General features: G+C 48.6%; 11 protein-coding genes across 11 annotated transcripts; 7 read left to right on the top strand and 4 right to left on the bottom strand.

Annotated features, from left to right (window-relative positions):
* Positions 1 to 453: 453 nt before the first annotated feature.
* On the bottom strand, positions 454 to 1,762 carry Bathy06g04150 (predicted protein; the record flags this gene model as incomplete). Its single annotated transcript, XM_007512733.1, has 3 exons — positions 454 to 1,246; positions 1,370 to 1,461; positions 1,652 to 1,762. 3 exons carry the CDS (start codon positions 1,760 to 1,762, stop codon positions 454 to 456), a joined length of 996 nt encoding a protein of 331 aa, XP_007512795.1.
* A 228-nt stretch (positions 1,763 to 1,990) lies between these two features.
* Bathy06g04140 (unknown protein) lies at positions 1,991 to 4,615 on the top strand (the record flags this gene model as incomplete). The annotated part of the gene is made up of 1 exon (XM_007512435.1): positions 1,991 to 4,615. One exon carries the CDS (start codon positions 1,991 to 1,993, stop codon positions 4,613 to 4,615), a length of 2,625 nt encoding a protein of 874 aa, XP_007512497.1.
* Positions 4,616 to 4,716: 101 nt separating this feature from the next.
* On the top strand, positions 4,717 to 6,351 carry Bathy06g04130 (amidohydrolase; the record flags this gene model as incomplete). The annotated part of the gene is made up of 1 exon (XM_007512315.1): positions 4,717 to 6,351. The coding sequence occupies one exon, from the start codon at positions 4,717 to 4,719 to the stop codon at positions 6,349 to 6,351; it is 1,635 nt and encodes a 544-aa protein (XP_007512377.1).
* A 93-nt stretch (positions 6,352 to 6,444) lies between these two features.
* Positions 6,445 to 8,813, bottom strand: Bathy06g04120 (predicted protein; the record flags this gene model as incomplete). Its single annotated transcript, XM_007512377.1, has 2 exons — positions 6,445 to 6,517; positions 6,574 to 8,813. The coding sequence occupies 2 exons, from the start codon at positions 8,811 to 8,813 to the stop codon at positions 6,445 to 6,447; spliced, it is 2,313 nt and encodes a 770-aa protein (XP_007512439.1).
* Positions 8,814 to 9,066: 253 nt separating this feature from the next.
* Bathy06g04110 (predicted protein) lies at positions 9,067 to 10,020 on the top strand (the record flags this gene model as incomplete). The annotated part of the gene is made up of 1 exon (XM_007512397.1): positions 9,067 to 10,020. One exon carries the CDS (start codon positions 9,067 to 9,069, stop codon positions 10,018 to 10,020), a length of 954 nt encoding a protein of 317 aa, XP_007512459.1.
* A 78-nt stretch (positions 10,021 to 10,098) lies between these two features.
* Positions 10,099 to 10,602, bottom strand: Bathy06g04100 (unknown protein; the record flags this gene model as incomplete). Its single annotated transcript, XM_007512384.1, has 1 exon — positions 10,099 to 10,602. One exon carries the CDS (start codon positions 10,600 to 10,602, stop codon positions 10,099 to 10,101), a length of 504 nt encoding a protein of 167 aa, XP_007512446.1.
* A 1,166-nt stretch (positions 10,603 to 11,768) lies between these two features.
* Positions 11,769 to 13,456, top strand: Bathy06g04090 (unknown protein; the record flags this gene model as incomplete). The annotated part of the gene is made up of 2 exons (XM_007512749.1): positions 11,769 to 12,363; positions 12,408 to 13,456. The coding sequence occupies 2 exons, from the start codon at positions 11,769 to 11,771 to the stop codon at positions 13,454 to 13,456; spliced, it is 1,644 nt and encodes a 547-aa protein (XP_007512811.1).
* Positions 13,457 to 14,346: 890 nt separating this feature from the next.
* Bathy06g04080 (unknown protein) lies at positions 14,347 to 16,005 on the top strand (the record flags this gene model as incomplete). The annotated part of the gene is made up of 1 exon (XM_007512788.1): positions 14,347 to 16,005. The coding sequence occupies one exon, from the start codon at positions 14,347 to 14,349 to the stop codon at positions 16,003 to 16,005; it is 1,659 nt and encodes a 552-aa protein (XP_007512850.1).
* Positions 16,006 to 16,208: 203 nt separating this feature from the next.
* On the bottom strand, positions 16,209 to 18,242 carry Bathy06g04070 (unknown protein; the record flags this gene model as incomplete). Its single annotated transcript, XM_007512594.1, has 1 exon — positions 16,209 to 18,242. One exon carries the CDS (start codon positions 18,240 to 18,242, stop codon positions 16,209 to 16,211), a length of 2,034 nt encoding a protein of 677 aa, XP_007512656.1.
* Positions 18,243 to 18,769: 527 nt separating this feature from the next.
* On the top strand, positions 18,770 to 21,124 carry Bathy06g04060 (predicted protein; the record flags this gene model as incomplete). Its single annotated transcript, XM_007512570.1, has 1 exon — positions 18,770 to 21,124. The coding sequence occupies one exon, from the start codon at positions 18,770 to 18,772 to the stop codon at positions 21,122 to 21,124; it is 2,355 nt and encodes a 784-aa protein (XP_007512632.1).
* Positions 21,125 to 21,331: 207 nt separating this feature from the next.
* Bathy06g04050 (predicted protein) lies at positions 21,332 to 23,143 on the top strand (the record flags this gene model as incomplete). Its single annotated transcript, XM_007512574.1, has 1 exon — positions 21,332 to 23,143. The coding sequence occupies one exon, from the start codon at positions 21,332 to 21,334 to the stop codon at positions 23,141 to 23,143; it is 1,812 nt and encodes a 603-aa protein (XP_007512636.1).
* Between the last annotated feature and the right edge of the window lie 84 nt (positions 23,144 to 23,227).

Here is a 23,227-nt window from a genome sequence, read left to right as displayed (position 1 = left end):
ATTCCATTCGTACAAAACTCGGTTTTCCTTTGGAAACGAGAATCGACGCGCGCGCGCTCGAGCGCGAGAGAGTTTGAAAAAAAAATCGAAAGAGCTCGTTTCCCGACGCACGCATTATCGTGGATCCGGTAATAAGGGTATTCGTTCTCAGCTTTGCCACTTTATGCGTGTTATGCATAAAGCTCGTAGCACCCCATTGAGCACGCACTTTCTTCTATTTGAAAGTGCTCTTTTCGCTTTTCTTTTGACTTTCTCGCGAGCGCACGCGCGATGTTTTCCTCGTTTCGTTTTTCTTCGAGCATCTCACCCTGCTTATGAATAAGTTTGAAGGATTTAGCTTGATTTTCGTTTTGTGTTTCACAAATCGGGAGGGAAACGAAATCAATATCCGTTCGGATATCATTCTCAGCTTCTTTTCGCGTTTTGTGTTTACTCAAAAAACTTTTTTGCGTTTTACGCGAAACAGAGCGCCAAAACAACCAACGAATACGCCAAAGCGACCGACGCCATCTTTGCGCCAGAATCTTGCGCAGAATTTGCGCCAGAATCGTATTTAGTCACATTAGTCGTCGCCAACGCATGACCAGACGACTCGTCCAAATGCCAATCGATTGGGCAATACTCCGGATGTTCCGTGCTCGGCTTATCGACGTCGATACTTCCGTGATATGCGCACGTAAATGGCGGGTAAGCTTTGTCCTCCAAAATTTTATTGTTCGGGTTCGATTCGCCTTCATTGAATCCCCAGACGTACGATTTCGTAGCATCGCTTTCGTACTTAAACGCAGTACCCCACACGTTCTCGACCATATCTTGACCGTTTGTCCAAATTTCCGAGCCTTTCTTGCACGTTCCAGTACCGGTATTTACACCATTCGCGTCCACGTTCACTCGAGTACTCCACGCATCCGCCCAGTTCCCGGCTTCGGTGCCCCACATCCCTTTACTGTCCGGAAAAAAATCATCCTTACACGCTTCATACATCGCGTCTGCCGTGCTCGCACGAATGGGCATCGCCTCAATCTGCCACGCGTTGTGATTACTCACGTCCGCGTCTTCTTCGTTACAATCCGAATGCTTTCTCCATTTGCCGACGTTTTTATCGCACTCGTAAAAGCAATTCTCGGCGTCGAAGTACGCTTGACAACCGGTGGACATCGCGGTGAAACCACCACCGACGATGTCCACGCACAACCCGTGGTTGTACTCATCACCGTATAAGTCGCTTATCATTTGCGTCGGTACCCTGTTGAGTGTGATGTTGTCGCGTCAGTCTTCTTCGTAAAAAGTATATAATAACGAAAGAGAAGAGGAAAGTCACAAAAGTCTCTCTCTAAAGAGGAGGGTTTTAGTAAAAAAATCAACGCACTTGCGAACGGTATCTAACGAGCAACACGCCTCGTACTGGTACTCTCGGCAGACGTTCACGTCGGACGGCATAAACGTCGGCGTGGACACGTGCTGTTGTGTGTTTTATTATAAGAGAGAGTTCATTCAAACGGTGAGTTCACAAAAACAACGCGCGATAAAAAGTCAACGAGACGGCCGCCAACGACGGGGAAATCATCGTCGTCGTCATCATCCGCATCAAAAACAACGAATACCATCACGCGCGCGCGTTCTCTGATAAATACGAAGAAGAAGCGCACACCTTGTGATAATAGTTCACGTGACACACGTCGCACTCGGTCTCCAGAGCTTTCGCGCTCTCGAAAAAGACCAAGAACAGAGCGAAGAAGAGCATCTGAAGAGAACCCTTCATGGTGTGCCTTTTTTTCTGTCTGCGGAAAAAAGAAGCGAAAAGAGGTTTTGTCTGAAAGTTGCTTAGGGTGTCCAACCCTAATTAAACATGCGCAATTCTCTCTTCTCTCTTCTCTCGTTCATTCCCTCATTACGTGCACAGATACACACACAAACGCACCGGGATGAGGATGATGAAAATGACGATGAAAACGATGAGAGAGAGAGATTCTTACGCTTTTCTTTGATGATGTCCAAAAACAGCAGCAGCAACGACAACAACAACACACATCAACAAAAACGCATTCAGACGGATGATTCGATTTTTGCCACGCGTGAATCGTTGCGTTTGGTAAGGCAGCAAAGCGAAGGAAGAGAAACGCACGAGGAGGAGACGGTGCAGAGAATGCGAGTGAGAGGAGGAGGCGCGGGAAGGACGATTCAGACGACGACGACGATGAGAGTGAAAGAACACAAGGCGAAAACGAGGACGAATGATTCGTCGAATCGCAGGAAGATGATTCCTCAGAGGGAGGAACAACATTCGCGAGAACAACGCGAAGCGCGAGTTGTTGTTGATGATGATTCGAGACGAAGAAACGAGAGAAACGAGGACGCTTCGCGCGGCGCCTCTTCTTCTCAGAGGACGGACGCGGCGACGTTCGCGGGAAGCGCGTTGCAAATCAGGGACGATTATTACGTGGACGCGAAATGGAATACGAACGATACTCGTCGTGCTGTCGGACGAGGAGAAGGAGATATTGCGAGCGACGAGGAAGAGTTTACGTTTCGGTCGGCGTCGGTGGGTGAGAGCGTGAGAAGCGAATTAGAAAACGCGAGAAGAGCGTCGGCGAGTACGATTGCGGAGGCGGCGATGATGATGGCGTCGACGTCGACGTCGTCCAGAGTACAACATCAACATCAGCAACGTGAACATAAAACGGGTGCCGTTGATGTTATTCGAAGGGACGTGGACGACACCATCGACGATACCGTCGCTAATCTTTTAGAAATGATTGAGAACGAGCGTTTAAAATCCTCGGCGTACGAGAAAAACTTGGAAAAAACGGAAAAGGCGTACCTCGAGACGAAAAAAGAATCCGAGGAAATTGCCGAACGCTTAACCGGCGCGGCGAATATCATCTCCGAACTGAAAAGTGCTTTAGTGCACGCCATGCGCGAACATCACGACGACGAGAAGTTTGAAGACGACGTCAACGACGCAGTCACCGAAACGAGATTGCTGCGAAGAGGAGGATCCGGCAGCGATCTCTCAAACTCAGTCGAGGCAGTCGGCGCGAGACGGTGGGAAGCGAAATTACGGAGAACTGTTTCGAGCGCGTTGGAAAGATTTACGAGCGAAGCAAGAGGCGTGCCGAACGGTGATGCTTTGTATAGAGCGGCGAAGGAAGCGTTAGATCCTGTTGTCGCGAGCGCCATTGCAGGAGTCGTGGATGAAGTCGAGATTGCATCCGGGAAGAAGAACAAGAAGAAGAAAGAAGACAAGGATTATTTCAGAACAAATGATGATGTCAACGAATCGTATTCTCTCGATGGCGACGATGATGATGACGACGACGACGACGACGACGTTCCTACGAACCGAAGCAGAGAGCACGAACAAGACATAAACGCCCTCGACGGTCGCGCGAAGCTCGTTGCGTGGATGCAAATGGAAAAAGCCAAACGCAAGAGACTCACGAGAAAGTTGTTGAAAACAAAAGATGAACTTGCGAAATCGGAGGCGTCGCGAATGGCAGCAACGAGACGATGGTTGGAAGCCGCGTCACAGTTAGAGTCGGAAAGAGGGTCGCAGTTTACGCAATCCGTAGCCGGCGACGGTATGGGGAGCAGTAGCGATGAAGAAGGGTTTTTCGACGACGACGACGAGAGCGAAGACGATCAAGGTTTCACGCCGAGAAGTGTAGAATCGAGAAGGACAGATCCCGGACAGCGCCGCGCGCGTGCTCGAAAGACGCAATCGTTAGACGGAAGTGGCGATGCCGCGTTGTTCTTCACTCAAACGCCTACGTCGCCTTCCTCGAACAAAGGCGTTCGTCGACGCAAATCGAAAAGCGCGTCCGCGTCGCTCGTGGATCCGAGTTCGCCGAGTAAAAATTACGGCACCTTCTCGCCTTTCTCTCCCGGTAGTGGCAGTGTTCCGAAGTCGGCGCTCAGCAAACGCAGTAGCAATAGCAATAGAAAAAGCCAAAATAGAAAAAGTCGGTTAGGTTTCGAGGACCGAATAGACGAGGAGGACGAGCGAGACGAAGAGGAAGACGAAAATCGAAGCGCCGGCGTTCGCTCGTTAGACGTCTCCGCGGAGATTCAGAAAACAATTCAAACCGTCACCGGAAACCCGACCTTCCGTGACGTTGTTCGCATGATCGCGGCAACCGTAGAGCAGTTCGCCGCCAGTCCCACGTTCGAACTCGTTTGGCCGATTTGTTTCATCACCTTTCTGGTCTTTTGGCGCTCGAGCGTCATCGCGTTTCACGCCAACACCGCCATCGAACAACAACAGCAGCAGCGGCAACAACAACAACAGCAACAACAGCAACAACAGCAACAACGCATTCTTCACCCTCGCGTTACGCGAGCACGGACACCTCCTCCGCCTCTTCTCCTTGGAGAGAAGCAACAACGAGAAGAAGGACACCGGCGACCGACGGCTCACGTTTTATCCGACGAGTACAAACGTCAGCAAGCGGGGCCACTTCTCTTCGCGGCGGAGAAGAAAGAGGACGCACCAGAAGAACCCCCACTCGAAAAAGCGCCGCTACCGACGTCGCGCGATGTGTCGCCACCACCTTTTCCTCCTCCTCCTCCTCCTCCTCCTCCCCGGACGCAGGAAAACGCAAAGAAAGAGTTGTAAAAGTACAAAAAATCTCCACATTTTCTTCATTCAGAATCAGCTTTGACTGTTCTCTCTCGTATAAAATCGTAAACACATCGCAACTTTACTCTTCCGCTGAGATGACGACGAGGATTCGGACGACGACGGCCAGAACGAGGAATAGGAAAAGGAAAGCTTCCTTTACATCGCTTTCTCTGTTCAACGCCTTCTTTTTCTTCTTTGTCTTCTTCTTTTGTTTCTTCTTTCCGAAGTCTTCTTGGAAAGCGGAAGCAGTTCCCGACGGGGAAGGAGAGAACGATCCGGAGAACGAGAAGAACACCATCAAACGCATGACCTCGTCGAAGAAGAACAACAAAACGTCGAACAAAAACGAAGAGAATGATGTCACGGTTGTCGTGGATGGAAGAACTTCTTCTTCTTCGTTGACATTCGATGCGGTCCTCGCCTCGATAAAACGGTTCAGTCTGGAGTCCGATTTCGAGCTCGACTTAATTCGCCAGAGACGCTTCTTACACGAAACGCCAGAGTTGATGTGGAACGAACGAGAAACGGCTTCGTTTATCAAGAAAGAGTTAGAAAAACTAGGAATTGTGTACGAAGACGCGGCGGAACCGGGAATATTGGCGAGGATTCCGTTGGATGGTGACGACGACGACGACGGCGAAGGCGAAGGAGGAAACGGGAGCGGCGAGAGTACTACTACTAAGAAGAATAAGATCGCGGTGTTGTTGCGCGCGGATATGGACGCGTTGCCGGTGACGGAGGAGACAAATTTGGAGTTTAAATCGAAGAATGAGGGGAAGATGCACGCGTGCGGGCACGATGGGCACGTGACGATGCTGTTAGGCGCGGCAAAATTGATTAAGAAAGTTCTCGAGAGCGGCGAAGAGATTCTACCGGACGAGGCGAGGCGAGGGAAGGTTGTGTATTTGTTGTTTCAACCGGCGGAGGAAGGCGGCGCGGGCGCGAAGAAAATGTTAGAGTCGAAGACCATGCGAGATATGAAGATACGACCGAGTACCGCGTTCGCTTTGCATAACTGGCCGTACGCGGAAACGCCGAGTGGTTCGTTTGGAACGAGAGGAGGAACGATAATGGCAGGCGCGGGGACGTTTGAGATTACGGTGACCGGGAGAGGCGGACACGCCGCCGTGCCGCATAAAAATGTCGACGCGGTTGTTTGCGGGGCGAAAATTGTGACGGATGTGCAAACTATTGTCAGTCGGAAAACGAGCGCGCTAGATTCGGTGGTGGTTACCATATCGACGTTTCACGCCGGGACGGTGAGCAACGTCATGCCTGACGAGGCCAAATTGACCGGTACGTTGAGATCGTTGCAGCCGGAGACATTTCGATGGGCCATGGATGAACTGTCGAGAGTAGCTAACGCAGTTGGATTGGCGAACGGGTGCGAAGTGGAGGTGAGTTTCGCAAGTAGAGAAGTGTACCCACCGACGGTGAACGATGCGAAAGCGGCGGAGTTTGCGAAACGAGTGGCGAGAGAAATATTCGGGAAGGAGGAAGGTAAAGTGTTGGACGTGGCTCCGGTGATGCCGGCGGAGGACTTTTCGTTTTTCGCGAACGAGTATCCAAGCGTGATGAATTGGATTGGTAGTTATAATCTAGATATAGGAGCGGTGCATCCGTTACACTCGGCGAAGTTCATTTTGGACGAGTCGATTTTGAAAAACGGCGCCGCCGCGCACGCCGGGTACGCGCTCGGGTTTTTGGCTCTAAATTCGACAAAGTTTTAACTAATTAGTTGCCGCTTCTACATTTACTACTACATTTACTGCTATAATTACGGTTGCTTGTTGAACTCGAGCCGGAAGAGTAACGCGTCTACTTTATCGTGCAAAGCGACATCCGAGACCCCTAAAATCTCGCTTCGCAATGCCGAGCAGAGAAGTGCGGTGCACTCTTGCGCGCGAGACAAGACGTGTTCGGTCTTCGTAACCAGATGTTCGTTCGCATACAATTTTTGTTCATCGCTCGTTTCTTCCTCAATTTCTTTATCGTTAATATCTCTGTATTCTCGACTGAGAAGTTCCAACGTAAAGGCTAAATTTGAAATCTCCGCCACTGCTTTCTCGACGTCGCTCGCGTCTTTCTTCTTTTTCCTAACCATACTCCCATCTTTCACGAAAAGTTCGCGCGATACGCTCACAATAAATTCTCTGTGTGCCTTGGTCGCTTTCTCGAAGTCAACGGCAGTGCCGTCTCCTGCACTCGACGTCATGGATTGCGCGAACGACGACCATCGGTGAGCGATGACGTCCTCGCTCGCGTACTGTTCCCAGTTTCGTAATGCAAAATCAATCGCCGTTCGCGAGCGAAGAATAACGCCGTTTGCGTCGGTTTCAAAACCAGTACCGGTATTGTTGCTCATTTGTAAAGCCGTCACACTCGATCGATTGTGTCGGCTGATATTCTGCCAAACTCGCGACAACGCGGATCTCGCTCGACGCAATCGAAACAAAGACTTGAAAATCGTACCGTATTTCTCGAGCGCAAAGTCCGTTACGAGTAAACCTACGGGCCATGTCCTCTCGTAGGACATGTAGACATCGTCAAATCCATCGCACGAACTCACAGCATTTGTTTCCGAAAAATATTTTTTGTCGCCTCGTTTAAGTGAAAATCGTTCGCTCGCGCCGTCGTACTTGTTATCGGCGACGGCATCTTCCCACGCCGATTCAATGCGTTTCTTCGCTGATTTCATACCACTCCTTTCGCTCCCGGATACGATAAAGATTGAATCTTCGTCGTCCAAAAGCGAGGAAAAGATGTCACCTCTTTGTAACAGAAAGAAGTTTCGCAAAGACGCGAACGTTTCCGTTACGAACGACGACGAGGCGGATTTGTCGTTCACGTCGTAGGTTTCTGAATCGATGACTTCGCCGAGTTTCTTGGAAACTCTTCGTTTCGCTTTGTTCACGACAACAGCGAGAGAGGTAAAATCGTCGAAATCGTCCTCGCCGTCGTTTTTTGCGGCTTCATTCTTCTCTGTGTTTTTGGATTCATCATCACGAATACCTAACACGAGCGATTCAATCTCCTTCCCGGTTTCTCTCGCGTGTTCCTCTAGGAAAGCATCGATGTCTGCTTTTTTCGCGTTCGTCTCCTTAATGCTCCCAAACTTCTTACGTCTTCGCAATTCGAGCGCTCTTCGATGTAACCGTAACGCTCTCACGCACCTCCCTACGAAATGTACCGCCTCGGCGTCGCTCGCGGACATGCGTTTCGGTGTTTGCTCGATTTTGACCGCGAAAGCGTCGCGCCAAGCCGAAGCGCCGCCATCGGTTGGTAATATTTTCGCATTCTCCAAGTAATCGTCGTCTTGAAAGTACCTGATTTGATATTCTTCGTCTGCGTTCCTCATCATCGAGTCTTCTTTTTCATCATCATCATCATATTTTTCTTCTTCTTCGTTCATTTCGAGCCTCTCCAGCCTTTGCGTCATCACGTCTTCCTCTCTCACGGCGCCGATAAAAAACGACCCTTTATTGTTTACTTCCCGTCGTCGTCGTCCACCAAAATCCCTCCGAATCTGCTGCTCCTCTGCCACTGTCCCAAACGCCAGCCACACGAAACAGTGCCCATAAAACGCTCGCATCGCAAACCTCCTCAAAATTCTCAACGCTCGCTTCGTCTCGAAACTCCCGCACTGGCGATACCGAAACGCGAGTTCGTCCAAAAGTTTCGCGCCGTAAAATCCATCCTCTTCTTCCTCCTCGATTATCTTCTTCAACGCATCCATCGTACCTATAACAGAAACTGTAAACTCGCCTAAAAATTCCTCGATCGCGTTCGCGTTCGGTTCGATTTGGCCTTTCAGTATTTTCTGCTCCAACAGGAGCAACCGCTCCTCGTACGGTTGTAACACCGCTTGGTCTATGCCGGAGAGTAATCCGCGCCGGTACGCGCACAAATGATGCTCCGACTGAATACTCACACCGTTAGTATCATCATCACTACTTCTCATCCTTCTTTTCGCATCCTCTCGTTCTGCGAACTCTTTCAAAACCTTCACCGCAAACGCGAGTGGTAAGAGTCGTTTTTCCACCAAATCTCTCTCAAATGGCAGAACGATGTCCATTTCCATCGCTCTCGAGCTGATGATAAACCGGTCCGGCGTTGTGGGTGATGTGTAGGACTCGTGGACGATGATATCGCCCGGAATTCCCGAAAGAGCGAGTAGTAAGTCTGATATCATTGATGTTTACTTGGCTTTGAAATGGAGAGATTTCTGTTGACTTTCCCCAGTTTAAATGATTGATTTCCCCTAAAACAAACTCTCTCTTACTCTCTCTCTCTCTCTCGAGCGTACCACTCTGAAGACAAGAAGTACACGAAGAAACACACCGTGTGTGATGCGACAGACGACGTTATTTTTTGCCGGCGGAGGCGATGGTAAGAAGACAAAACAGAACAAGAATAAATACGAGAAATGTCCAGTTTGTGGGACGATGCACCACGTGGTGCGCTTGCAAGAACACGTGAACGAGTGTTTAGACGAACGCGCAAAGCGAGAAGAAAAGGAAGAAAAAGAAGAACGAGAACACTCCGTAATAACAGATGCAGAGAAGACTGAGACTTTGGCGAGCAAAAACTGCCGGAAAAGGAAGGCTTTTGAGGAGAAGGAGGAAATGCCTTCAATACCTATTCCTACTATTCCTAATGCTAAGAATAACGACGCGTTCTTGAAAATCAAGCGAGGCTCGATTGAAATGTCCAAAATCTCGTCGCCGTCGCACATATCTGGGCACAAAGTGATTGAGAATTTCATAACCGAGGAAGAAGAGACAGAGTTATTGCGAGCGGTGTACGACATGTCGGAGCAGACGTGGAACGATCGAAACGCGAGCGGGAACGGACGGCACAACGGGAAGTCTTGGGGGGTGAACGCGGACAGGGCACGGAGGAAAGTGTTCAAAGCGAAGAGGGAAATGCCGGAGGCGTTTCAGAGGATTGTTTTGGAGAAGTTACGCGCGAATGAGTACGGGTACAAAGGTTTGCGAGAATTCGGGTTCGCGTGCAACGAGTGCAACGCGATTGAATATGTGCGAGAGAAAGGACACGAGTTGAGACCGCACGTGGACGATCGGATTTTATCGAGCGATATTATCATCAATTTAAGCATGGTAGGAACGTGCATAATGCGATACAGAATGAATAAGAATCAAGGGATTGAGATTGCAAAGAAGTTACCGAGGTTTTCGTTACAGATCCAAGGCGGACGATGTAGATTCGAATGGGAACACGGCATTCGGAACGAGGATTTAATCGACGGGAAGCGAGTTTCATTGACGTTCAGGTGTAGCGGGAGAGGAAATGGGAAGGACGGCGTGTATAAAGACGTGGTGTTTGAAGAGCCACCGAGAGGATACGTGAATGATTTAGAAGGCAGAGATAGACGATAGGTACGGTAGTTTTGTATTTTTAATTTTAGTTTGGTACAGCTTTGCGCGTGCGTTTAAAGAACGTTCACCTTTTACGTTTTACGCGTGCGCGATGGCGTTTCGAAACAATTCCAATCGCCTCTCGCGTCCGTGGTGACAAAACGATAACACCGATCCCGGACGTAACGTTCGTATGGCTTTTCCTGAACACTTCACCGGCTTTGCGTTTTCTTCCGTATCGTAGAGAAAAAAGACGCCCTCGACCGCTTGGACTCGCAAATCGCAACACGTCTTGGCTAATTTCGTCACTTCTTTCGTCTTCGCGTCTTCCAGCGTAAATTTCAAAACGACCTCTTTGCTCTCTTTAAACGGTATGAAAATCCCGTCGTTTTTCTCGATGATTGCGTTCACACTTATCGCATCTTCTGGTTCGTACTGTTCGGAGGAGGGCGAACATGCGGATTTCACCACCCTCGCCGGCTCGCCGAGTGTCCAATCGACGTACGCTTTGGTGGTGGTGAGATGCGCTTTTTGTCGTCGTCGACTATGAGTACTACGCAGCGCGTTACCATAAAATGTGCTTGCGTTCGATACAACCTGCATGTTTTCAACGAAAACTGTGTTTCCTGTGCGCGTCTGTGTGTGTGTTTTTGTGTGTGTGTAAAAAATACTGCGTGAGCGAGCGGATCAAAGAAAAAAAGTATCGCGGATGTAAGTTCTTAGGCTCAGAGCACTTGCTATAATCAAATACGCCGTGAAGCTTCAGAAAATGCTTTTTATTTTTGTGGTCATCATCGCCTTTGAATCCGCGCGGAAACAACGACCGTTTCGCACGAGAGAATGCGAAACGAAGGTAAAAAAACGAGCGACGTTCGACTCCTCCCTCTTTCGGCATACTTCTTCTTCCACGACAGATAGGCTCAGAACATGTTCTTCATCACAAACTCCCGTCAAAACAAACAAAAAGAAAGAAAGACGGGTTTCAGTGAAACAAACTAATATTGGTCATCATCGCCTTCACGAAGCAGAAGAAGAAGCACCACTCGAAAGACTTTCTCTCTTTCTCTCTCTCTCTCTCTGTTGGGAAAAAATACACTCTCCAAGAAGGCAGCTTCTGACTCATTTTGTGCAGTGTACATCACAGCGTTCAGCAAAAAGAACTTTGCGTATTACGTTGTATAATCATCGTCAGCATCATCTCCTTCCATCAAAAGGGAGAGAGAGAGAGAGAGATCCGAGATCTCTCTCTCGCGCGCACAACGCGCGAGAGCAGCTCAAGCGCGCCTGGGAGAGATACAAAACAAAAAAACCTCTCTCTTCTTCGTATTCGTATCTAAAACTGACTCATAGTATTATTCGTTGAAATCAAAGCCGCCGCACGGCTCATAAAAAGGCAAATTCATAGCTTTAATAATCATCGTCAGTCGAAGAGTACTCCTCCCTTCCTCTCCTTTTACTCACAAGCGCAGTAATACTACCGTAAGAGCGCGACCACAAAACACTCTTTCGCCTTCGTATTCAAAGTGCGAGTATTTTTAACAACAGACAAAAACACACACCTGTCTGAGAAGATGAAAAAAAAAAATGAGGAGCAAAAAGACAGAAAGAGAGAAGCCAAAAAAGAGCAAAAATTCTCCTCAAATTTTTTGTTCCTTTTTTTGCTCCCTTGAACACACAAAAAACTCTGTCACATTTACATTTCGAGAGAAAAAAAGAAGGAAAAAGAAACTAAAGAAGGTTTTGTCTTCCTTCACTTTATTGCATCAAGAATGGTGGGTCAAACCCAGCCTTCGGTGACGTATAAACAAACGAATGGGGATAAGAACAAAATTCCTTTCTGGTACACCGCGTTTCATTTTGTTGAGTGGGGTTTGCTCAGGAAGGATGAGAGGAAGGAAAAGATTGATGCACTGATGCGCGCAAAGAAATTTGGACTTGGAAATGGCTTTCAATCTGGATGGACGACATATAAAACTTACGATCCCGAGGAGGGAGAAGAGGAATACAGGAACAGTAAAATCGAAGGCGCGTTTTCTAATGCGTATATACTCGCAAGTTTGCCGGAGAACGTACTTCCAATTGATCAACGGAACGAAAACGGAGATAAAAAATGGATTAACATTTTTCGCAATATGAAAACTAGAAACATAGATTCACAAATAAATATGATTCCTTGGGCAAACTTACCGGAAGCGTATGCGAGTGCCGCGTGGTTCAACAAGGATAACACTTTGGCGGCTTTCGGCCTAGGAACAGAAGAACAAAAGGTGGCGTTCAAAGAGAGGAAAAAAGAGAGAGTTGCTAAAGTTGGGCAAGCAGTTGGGCAAGCAAGAAGAGCAAAACAAGAAGATTTGAACAAATTGCGTGTGCGTTGGGAGAGAAGTGTCGTCACAAGGGCGGAGCACGAGCGGCGGGTCCGAGGATCGTGGATCCGAGGCTGAAAAAGGAGGAGGAGAATGTTTATCACGCGATGTGTCTCCCGTTTTACTGTTCATGCACAAACGTCTCATGGAACAAAAACAAGACTTGTCGAAGTATCGATGGCGAGTTTGACGGAAAAGCATGTAGTTACGGAGTCTACTCTGTGGTGGATGGACGTACGGGGTGCTCAGTCTCACCTTATGTCGAGTTGACGGAAGAAAAAGTCAAAAATTTGGTCAACTTTAAGTGCTTGTTCATCGAGTGCAAATGTGAGTTAGGAGATAACTGTCGATGCGAGACGATTGTGAACGGGAAGAGAGGCGGCTATATGAGCGAAGTTTGGTTGAATAGAATTACGGAAGATCGAGTTCGAAATTGCACGGAGGATTCGTTGGAGACGATGATGAACGCCAAGTGCAAGTTCATCGAGTGTAAGTGCAACAGAGGAAAGGAAAAAGGAGGCTGTCGATGCACGGTACACCGAGGGGTTCTTCCGTTTGGTAGACAGAGAGGAGGTTGGGCGAGCAGTACGTGGTTTGACTCCGAGACGGAGGAACAAGTTTACTCTTTTAACAAGGAGACGTTGAAGACGATCATGAGCGGCAGGTGTTTAGAGAGAGAGTGCGATAACTGTGGACGCAAAGGATTTGCGAGTGGAATTTATAGACCGAGTCCTTTAACGAAAGGTAAGTTTTTTTGCAGAAGTTGCGCGGAATTCGACGTGTTTGAAGACGAGAGGGGCTGTGGCATTTGTTGTAGGCGTTTATACGTGTGTAAGTTGTCGCCAGAACAAATGAAAGACAACATGAGAAGACACAAAATAAAGGAGAAGTACATGAAAAAGGTCGTAACCGCCCCGAAAACTTTGGAACGCGACGTGCACGAGTCTTGCTTTCGCATCCTTCGAAACGACATGATCGATCGAAAGGAAGAAAAGGAAAGAGAAAAGTGCATGCGAAAATTTGCAGGGAAAAACGGAGAAGACATTGAGAAAAATCTGGATAAACTCGCTGACGAATTTCAGAAATTAATCTAATAATTATTCGCAGCGAGGAGTTGGTGAGACGGAACTTTACGAGAGAGAGAGAGAGAGAGAGAGAGAGAGAGAGAGAGAGAGAGAGAGAGAGAGAGAGAGAGAGAGAGAGAGAGAGAGAGAGAGAGAGAGAGAACTTTAAGAGGAGTAGTGAAATACTACGTGAACAATTTAAACATACAAACAATCGTACGCATGGTATTTCTTTCGTTCTTTCGTTCGGCTGGTTGCATCACTCTGTTTCGTCTTTGAAACAAAAGAACCCCCCCCTTCTTCATGGAAACAAAACAAAAGCAAAAATTCAAACGACATTCGCGACATAAATAAAAGTACGCACGTGTGCCTTTCCGCACACATTGCGCGATTCTCGCCGTGCACGTGAAATGAGCGATTGGATTTGAAGAATGCATCGCTCGAACATCTCATAAACGTGCAATGAACCCACGAAGAGGTTCCGTGTGATTCGCGAGAAGCGATGACTGTGAGCGATTTTAATCGCGAAAATGAATTTTGCTTCGCACGACGAATCGTTCCTTTCTTTTTCTTCGCGACTCGATAGGTCTCGCGATTAAAGTAAGGCGTGCAAAGTTTCGCGGCAAACCGTGCAGTAATGACGGCAAACGAGCCGGAGAAAAAACGCGCGCACCGTCGCTTTCCTTCTCCCTTCGTTTTTTGAATAATGGAGATCACTAGAAAAACAAAAAACCACCACAAATTCTTCTCTCTCCTTCTGGAACGGAGAAAGTAAAGAGAGGAAGAAAGAGAGAGAGGAAGAAAGAGAGAGAGAGGAAGAAAGAGAGAGAGAGAGAGGAAGAGCGGTGTTTAATATTTCGCGACGAAAGATAATACGAAGAGTGAAAGAGTGAGAGAGAAGAATGAAAGAATTGATGATGATGAAGAGAAAGAAGAAGACAACTAGCTCCCGCCGCCGCCGTCATCATCTTTGCGGAGCTTCAGAGGTGGTTCGAGGAAAAGAGAAGTTCGAGAAAGCGAGAGAGGACGTGTTGGGCAAAGAGGAAGACAAGGAGAAGAGGTACAAAGCGAAACGCCGAACGCATAAAGAAGCGATGGAGCGGAAATATCCTGCTCGAGAATACTTCTCGAGCGTCGACGCCGCCGTGAAAGCGCACCTGAACGACGAAGAAAAAGAGCTGTGGAAGTCAGAAGCGGACAGCTCTTCTTTTTTCCTTCGCTCTCCGGAAAAGATTAGAAGTCAACGGTACATGTTCCTCGACGGTGACGAAATACCAATCTTCGTTTCGTCGCGAATCGCCGCGTCGTCGTCCTCGTCGTCGACTGCGTGTCTCACAACTTCGGGTGTCAACATCGAGAAGAAGAAAACGAAAACGAAGAGAGGACCAAAACGACGTCTCGCGCGCATCGTTGGTGCAGCTGTGCACGTCATTCGCGGAGAAACTATTTTGACGTCGAGCATCGTGATAGATTATCCAACAACCCGACGAAATAGAGGCAAATTTCGTCGGGTCGTGGTCTCCGTCGAGTCGTTTGTTTCTCCAGATTTGAAAAGCCTCCCCCAAGGTTTGAGAAAGTGGGTGCCAAAAGAACAGCGTTTGCGCGCAGAGTTGAGCTTGCGAGCGCGTCTCTCGGTAACTTCCAACGCTTGTTTCCAACGAACAACGCGCGAAGGAGAGGAACAAACGTGGTGCGTGAGCGACGAGGAAGGCAATTTGGATTTGTTCTTTGCCAAAGCCGCGGAGATACAAAATGAGAAGCACATCGCCGTCGTCGCTTTTGACAGAGGTTTGAACGATACCGTTCGACGGGAAGGCGACGAGTGCGCCGCGCTCATCCCGTGGAAAGTTTTGAATTTGAAGACGGGTGTCGCGAGCTGGTTCACCTCCGGTCAACTCCAGCGTCTGCTCGTTGGTGACTTGTCGTGGGAGTCTTTGAGCGAGGAAGCGAAGTGGATGAGGAAGGAAAAGAGCAGATTCGTCTTGGACATTGGCGCCGGTTCGTGTTTGTCGAGCGTACACGCGCACGAGAGAGCAACGTCTCAAAAGAAAATATACATTTGCGTCGATCCTTTGATTTTATATACCGCAGAAGAGAAAGCGTGGAGGTTGAAAAACGTCGTGTTTGTTTGTGCGAAGATTGAGTCGTTCATGCCGTGCTTTTTACCTCCCGTTGGAATAATTTCAAAGATTTTCGCCGCGCCGGAGTGCACTGCATTCAGCGTCCAACGCAACACGTTCTATGCGGACCTCAACAAGAAATGGGGCGAACAGATTGGAGCCGCTTTGAAGAGAGAACTCGTGGATCGAGCTTTGGTTCCCGTGCGTTCTATCATCGACTTGGTGGTTTATTTCGTGTGTCCGTTTTGGCTCGAAAATCCTTCCGGAAACGATTTCGCGAGCTTGTTCAACTGGACGAAGCCGTTTTATGATTTCGAGTGTTTCCTTTTAGAGACGTCGTATTGCAAATTCGGTTACGAAGTTCGCAAAAACACGTGCATTTTGACCAACGTCGCCGGCGTCGAGTTGCCTAAAATATGCAAAAGTGGTTCTTATTGCTTTTACCTTTCGCGTCTTTAAAAAGCAAAGGCGAAAGAAATGAAACACAAAGATGAATGCAGTTACACGGGTTGCTCGAGAGATGAGAACAAAATACATCCAAAGGATCTCATTTACGCGCTCGAAGAGCAGATTTTATTTTATTTTAAAATAATATATTACTTTTGTATTAGTAAAATTTGTAAAAAAGTAAAAAGTAAAAAGTAAAAAAGGAATCTCACTGCTCATGGAACGACGCGATCTCCGGCGACTGGAACGCTGTCGTTAATAGGCCACACGCTCGGCTTGAGAAACTTGCGAAAAATTCTGCCATTCATTCTCTCATCGAGCGCGTCTTTGAGAGGATTGCTGTTGAACGCGTACACGCGTTTTCCTCTCAAGAAACGAACGACATTAATCATAGCTAACAAACGCCGGTAATCCCATAATAGCCATAATTCCAAGTGTCCCAAACGACAGAGAGATATGATATTGAACAACCATCGAACTTCAACTTCTCTGTTTGCATTTTTGCGGTAGCAGTAATACAAGCCTTGCCACGATTGCATGTATCTTTTCGCCGAACGAAATCCGCTCAGGATCATTTCTTTTGCAGATACGAGCTTTTCGTCTTGTCCCAGGAACTCGATTTTCTCGAACGCGTCCGGATGAATCTTCATAATATCCCATTCAGCGTCTTTAAAATGTTTCAAGAAACTGATTCCGCCGTGCGCACCTTCGGACATCCAAAAGTGAAACGTGTCGTCCTCCACTATAATTTTCGCTCGGTTCGTTTCGTTCTCCCTCGAAATCTTTTCGAAACCTCGAACAACGAAAGTCCCCAACACGGCATCCTTCAAACTGTAATTTCTAAAAGCACCAAACCCACACAAATCGATGAGCGCGCCGTGTTCGAGATCGTTCATGCCGACCACAGTTTTCGTCAAATGCACATTCTCCGAGCACGTGTATTTCTTCAGATCACCATCCGTCACGTCTGGTGCTTGGCGCGTTCCCAAACTCCAGACGTCGTTTTCTTTTTTCAAGAGCAACTTCAAAAAATTTGATTTTTTATCCTCAGCATTCATACGGTCAATCGCAGCGGAGATGCGTAAAATCTTCTCATTTTCGCTTCTATCTTGTTGTATTGCGATCCGTTCCTCTGCATTTAAAATATCGCAAAACGCGCTCGATGTGAGTTCCGCTGTCAAATTCGAAGGAAGCGACCACGTGAGAGAATCCCCACCCATGATGCACGGGACCGGGTCGAAACTCTCCTTTTTCAATGTAGTCGGAAGAGATGTATCGGCTCGATCAAAATACCCCACACCAGCCAACATGCCACTCGTAGAATTCAACTCGATCCGCACGAAATCAGCTTTCATCTTCTTTTGATTGTTTTTCTCTTTCTTGGCATTCTCGATGGTAGTCGCCGATTCGAGCCAAGCGTCTTCGATATCTCTGAAGTCTTCCGGCTCTAAGTCTGGTTCGTCCTCGTTGTCTTCATCCTCGTCGCTGACTTCGTTTCCGTTCCCTCCGTTCCCGTTCCCTCCGTTTCCGTTCCCTCCGTTTCCGTTCCCTCCGTTTCCGTTGCCAACGTTTCCGTTGCCAACGTTTCCGTTGCCAACGTTTCCGTTGCCAACATTTCCGTTGCCAACGTTTCCGTTGCCAACGTTGGAATCGAATCGCGGACGTTGCTGACTTCCTCTACCGTTGTCAGATCGGCCTGTGAATGTCCGTCTCGCGCCCCCCGTTGTCACCGGGGTCCTGCCGTTGACTTCCATCGGTGTGGCACAGCCTCCACTCATTTTTCTCGCCACTTTTCTCACGATATTAGAAATTGGATTTCCATTATGAGTTGAAAATTTCTTGATGGAATTAAACTCTGTACTCAATAACTTGACCGCTGTATTCGTGCGAATCTTCGAAACTCTCTTATGCTCTGCTGAACCTGGCGGAATTGGGTTGTCGTAGTTTTCAAGGCGCTCCTTCGCTATCGTGCGAACAACATCTCCCGGGTCCGTATTATTCTCCTCACATCCAATTGTGCTTTTTTTCACGGAGATCACTCTGTGCGAATGAGACTTGAGGATTTCGTTCAACGTGTTTTCTCCTCTTACAGGTGTTTCACGTTGTGTTTTTAACCTTCTAACAGCAACTCTCACATTTTCAGAAGCATGCAAGAGCGCCTTGTCAGTATCATTGCCGTGAACACGTCCAACGGCGGCGTCCAACGCCGAAAGGACATTCTGAAGCTTTTGCTCACGCGATAGGAACATTTTATTTTTATTTTTTGGTCGTCGTCTCTCTTAAAATTTCGCGTCTTTTCGTTTTACCAATGAGATGGATTCTGAGCCACACGCGCGCGACGTGCCTTTTGAACAACAACGAGAAGAAAAATGAGCAGGAAAGAAACTTACACTTTTCCTCCGCGCAATTCCTTTCTCGCACTCGCACGAGTAAATTCGCTCGAAGGTGCGTGTTCCTATCTTTTGTTGCGTGTGAACGAATGCGTTTTTGTAGAGATTTTGTGAGGAGAAAAAAAAACTTATTTTTTTTTGAGTCTCGAAAATCCCCCAACAAATAGAACTAATCCTCAAAACTCCGACGCGTTGTCTCGCTCTCTTTCCCAGAAAGAGACAACACCACCACCACGAAAAATGTCCGCGTTCTTCCGTCAACTCGGTACCAGGAGCTATATATATAAACTAAATATACACAAATCTATAGTATATTAGTATATTATATATATATCGTCTCGCATTAAGAACAGAACGAGAAGGAAAAGACGAAGGCAAAGAGATAGATGGCATCGGTGGTCGCCGCGGCGACGTTGACCACGCTCGCGTCTTTGTTCTACGCGAGTAATAGTAGTAATAGTAGTACTAACAACAACAATTCGCGTAATAACTCGTTCGCGGTGCAAAACGCACCGAGCGGGGTGCCGCCCAATGATACTAAAGAGAACGATGCAGATGATGACGATTGGCAACTCTCGGAACAACCGAGAACGTACGGAGAAACTGCCTCGCGATTGGCGAAAATCGTTCGCATCGGGTGGACGGACGCTTTATCCATCTTGAAGATTTGGAGGGTCGACCACTTACTCGCCATTCGACAGTTGGCGAACCGAGACTGCCAAGACGAAATCGCCGACGCGGTGATCAACATTGGAAAAGGGAAACGAATCACGACGGGAGCGTTTCGAGAAAACATCACGGAACACGAAAGTCTCGTCGCAAACGGGGAACGGTGGGACGAACGGTTGTTAAGGATACGGTTGGCGTTGAAGTATAACAAACTTTTAAGGCGCGCGAGAGATTTCGAAACCATTCGAGGGAGAGTGGACGACTCGTACCAGAAGATTTTGCTCCATCAGATTAAACCGTCGACGTTTAAACCGGCGTTTGTTTTGTTTAAGGATGAAAACGTTAAATCGTTGTTGCTGGTGATTCGTGGGACGCATTCGATACGGGATTCGTTGACGGCGTTGACGGCGCATTCGAGTCCGCACCACGCGTTGAGACCGGACGGATCCGGCGACGTCGTCGTCGGGTACGCGCACGCCGGTTTTTTAGCCAACGCGAGGTGGTTGATGAAAAACGCGACGGACGAGTTGAGAAAAGCAAGAGAAATGAACCCAAATTACGATTTTATGGTGGTTGGTCATTCCTTGGGTGGCGGCGTCGGCGTTCTTTTAGCGCAAATGCTCAGAGACGCGCAGCCGGAACATTTTTCAGACGTGCGAGTGATTGCGTTCGGGTGTCCGTCCATGCTTTCGGAAGATTTAGCCGCGAATTGCGCCCCGTGGACGACAACGCTGATCAATCGAGGCGATGTTGTGCCTTTGTTGTCCTATTCGCGTGCGGAGGATATGCGCGAGCAGATTGTGAAGACGAGCGTAGAACAAAAGGTATTGCAACGGTTTTTGCAAACAGGCCGGCGAGTCGAAGGGGACGCGGAACTTGGCGGGCTAGGGATCATGGGCGATGAAGCAGCTGGAACGTTAGCGGCGACGTTTACGGATAAAGACGCAGCGAAAAGAGTTTTAGCGACCGCACCGAAAGTGTGCGGCGTGCCCATACCGTGCGTCGGTCCTCGATCGCCAGAGAAGAAGACTTTCGCTTCGCCGGACAACGAGTGGAACGAGGCGCCGCCGCCGCAAGACGTCGCGGTGCTTCCATCTCCTAAGATTTCTGCTGGTAGTAATGGTGGTGTGGCTGCTCCACCGTTAGCGGCCACGATTGCGTCTCAAAGTCGCAACTTATTAGCAACCACAGCGTCGGCGGCGACAAAGTCTGCGCGATCCGTCTCGTCGCGATTGGCGAGTTTATCAGTCGCCATGTTACTTCGATGCACCGCGCCGAGAAGTCAACACAAAATAAAACCGAGCGTTGCTGCATCTTCCTCGAAAGAGGAACATAAAAAGCAACAAGAATTAGAAATAGGAACGAAATCTTCCTCTCGTATGGGAGGCGTCGCGGCGCACACGCAATACGGCGTCGGAGAACTCGACGCCGCCGAGGAGGAACGCATATCGAGAGAATCAATCTCGGAGGAAATGTTGGATGCTTCAGAACCGGAAGCCACCGAGCGCGTGTTGCGTTTACAAAGCGACAGAGACATCGCGAAAGCATCAGAGGAGCTTCTAAACGCCAAAATGAAAATTTCGGGTGAAAACATCTCTCCAGAACGTCTCGAAGAAAGCGAAAAGCTCGAGCCTATGGACGATATCGAAGATCCTTCCGAAACTGCCGCGGCAATGGAAGTCGACGATGCGGAAGGCACCATCCTAGCCATCGAGTCAGAACTGAAAAAACGCGGCGAAGGAGCGAAGAACAAAGATGTTGGCAGCGGCGGCGGTACCAAGCGCAAGCGCACGTTACACGTCCCGCTCTTCCCGGCTGGCAAAATCCTCCACATGATTGACCTCGCCGCGGCGAACCGAGCCGAAGGTCTCGCCAACGAACAGCCGCTTTTACGAGAAGCCATTCCCAAAGACGCCCCACAACACTACGCCTTATATACCGACGTCAAACGAGAAGCGTACACCGCTTTATGGTTGAACAAAAACATGGTCTCCGACCACTTCATTCCGAGATACGAGAGCGCGTTGACCGACATCTGCGACCAGTTACGGTTAGACGAAAGGAAAAGGTAAATATACATTTCGCATCGTGTAACATTATCACATAGACGTTGTTTTAAGTATCTACTTTTTACACTTGTACGTCTGCATAGAAAACACGCGCGCGCGTTCGCTTCTCGTTCTCTCCTTCTTCCTTTCGTTCGAGACAAACGAACCCTCAAACCTCTCCAGAAAAAAACGAAGAATACCACGCGAGAAAGAAAAGAATAAAACACGAGTATGGGAGGCACGAACTCAAAAGCGCCTTCCTCTTCTTTGAGCGATGGCGTTCGGAACTTATCCTTCGACGAAGAGAGAACGACAGAGAACGGTTCGAGCGAGACGAGCAGCGACGACGACGAGCGGCGACACCGTTCGAACGATTCTTCCCCGCGAAGTCGAAAACCAACGACGAATACTACGACTCGCGGAAGTGGCGGTTCGAACGCGACTAAGAGCAGTACTCTTGCATCATCTGCGAACACTACGAACGGGTCTTCGAGTGCAAAGGCGTCTGGTGCCGACCGGAGACGAAAAGATGATAACGGTTCGAACGACGAGAACGAAAAGAACAATCTGAAGATGTCTGATAACAGCGAAGATACCATCGCCTCGGGGATGAAGACGAATACGACGAGCGACAAAAACAAAGGCGCATCAAAAGGCGTTGGATTAGAAAATTTCGGGAACACGTGTTACTGCAATTCAGTGTTGCAAGCGTTGTATCACTGCCAACCGTTTAAGAAGCTCTTGTTGGAATACCACGCGACGCAAACTGATTCGGACGCCAACTTGTTACTTTCGCTCGGCGGTTTGTTCGCGGAGATGAGCAAGAAGGAGCAAAAAGCGTTGACGAGTTCGGCGAAAAGAGTTCCCGTGGTTGAACCGAAGAAGTTTGTCTCTCGGTTGAAGAAATCGAACGAGTGTTTTAACTCGTACGAGCATCAAGACGCGCACGAGTTTTTGAATTATCTCTTGAACGAGTGTTGCGAGATTTTAGAGAGGGAGAGAGACGAGGTGAAGGATAATTACGATTCGAAGAGGAATTCGAGGAGGAGTGGAAGCAGCGCGGGCAGTGTAACGCCGAGAATTTCGAGCGGTAGCGGTCGTCTGAGCGTAGATGAAGGAAGCGAAGGTAACGACGTGGATTTGAGGAACGTCGAAGAAGAGAGCAAGAGCGCCGCGAACAAGAACGGTGCGGAGAAGGACGCCGCCAACGCATCGGCCGCGCTAACTATGTCGAATGCAGGTAGTAACACAAACATCGGTGGCATTAGCGACGCGTTAAACATGCGTAAAAAAGCATCCAGTAACAGCAAGAAAAAAGAAAAGCAAACGTGGGTCCACGAAGTCTTCCAAGGCGAAACCGTCAACGAAACCAGATGTTTGTGGTGCGAGAACGTCACGTCGCGGTCAGAATCCTTCCTCGAAATCTCCGTCGAGGTAAAGCCAAACTCTTCCATCCAACAGTGTCTGTCGGATTTCTCTGCCAGCGAACTTCTCGGCGGCGAAGATAAGTTCCAATGCGATTCGTGTTCGGGCTTACACGAAGCGCACAAACGACTTCTCATCCGCACCGCGCCTTCAGTCTTAGCGCTCCACCTGAAACGTTTCAAATACGTCGAATCCGTCGGACGAATGCAAAAACTTAACCACCGAGTCGCATTTTCGCGCGAGCTGAAACTTCCCAACCTCTCCGCCGACTCCACCTCCTCCGACGACCTCTACTGTCTCTTTGCCGTCGTCGTCCACATCGGCAGCGGCCCGAACCACGGCCACTACGTCTGCTTCGCTCGAACCTCTGGCTACAAAGCCAGCGGAGGTGGTGCCAGCGAACGGTGGGTCATGTTCGACGACGAAACCGTTCAGGACATGAACACGGAAGACTTAGAATCCGTTTTCGGAAGTAAAGGTGTCGTCTCGGGAGGACAAGAAGGAGATGAAGACGCAGGCGGCAGCGAACACGGGTACATTCTCTTCTACCAAAAAGTCGCCCCCGACGGCGAAGACGAGGAAGAAACCTTCTTGGAAGAGGAAGCGTTTTTAGCTTAAGAACACCTTTATTATTAGATGACATATATGTGACGACGACGATGATGATTACGATGATGACTTTAGAGCGTTTACTGTGTATAT

Source organism: Bathycoccus prasinos, assembly GCF_002220235.1.
Source record: "Bathycoccus prasinos genomic : Chromosome_6".
NCBI classification, from domain to species: domain Eukaryota; kingdom Viridiplantae; phylum Chlorophyta; class Mamiellophyceae; order Mamiellales; family Bathycoccaceae; genus Bathycoccus; species Bathycoccus prasinos.
This window is presented reverse-complemented; position numbering and strand designations above follow the sequence as displayed.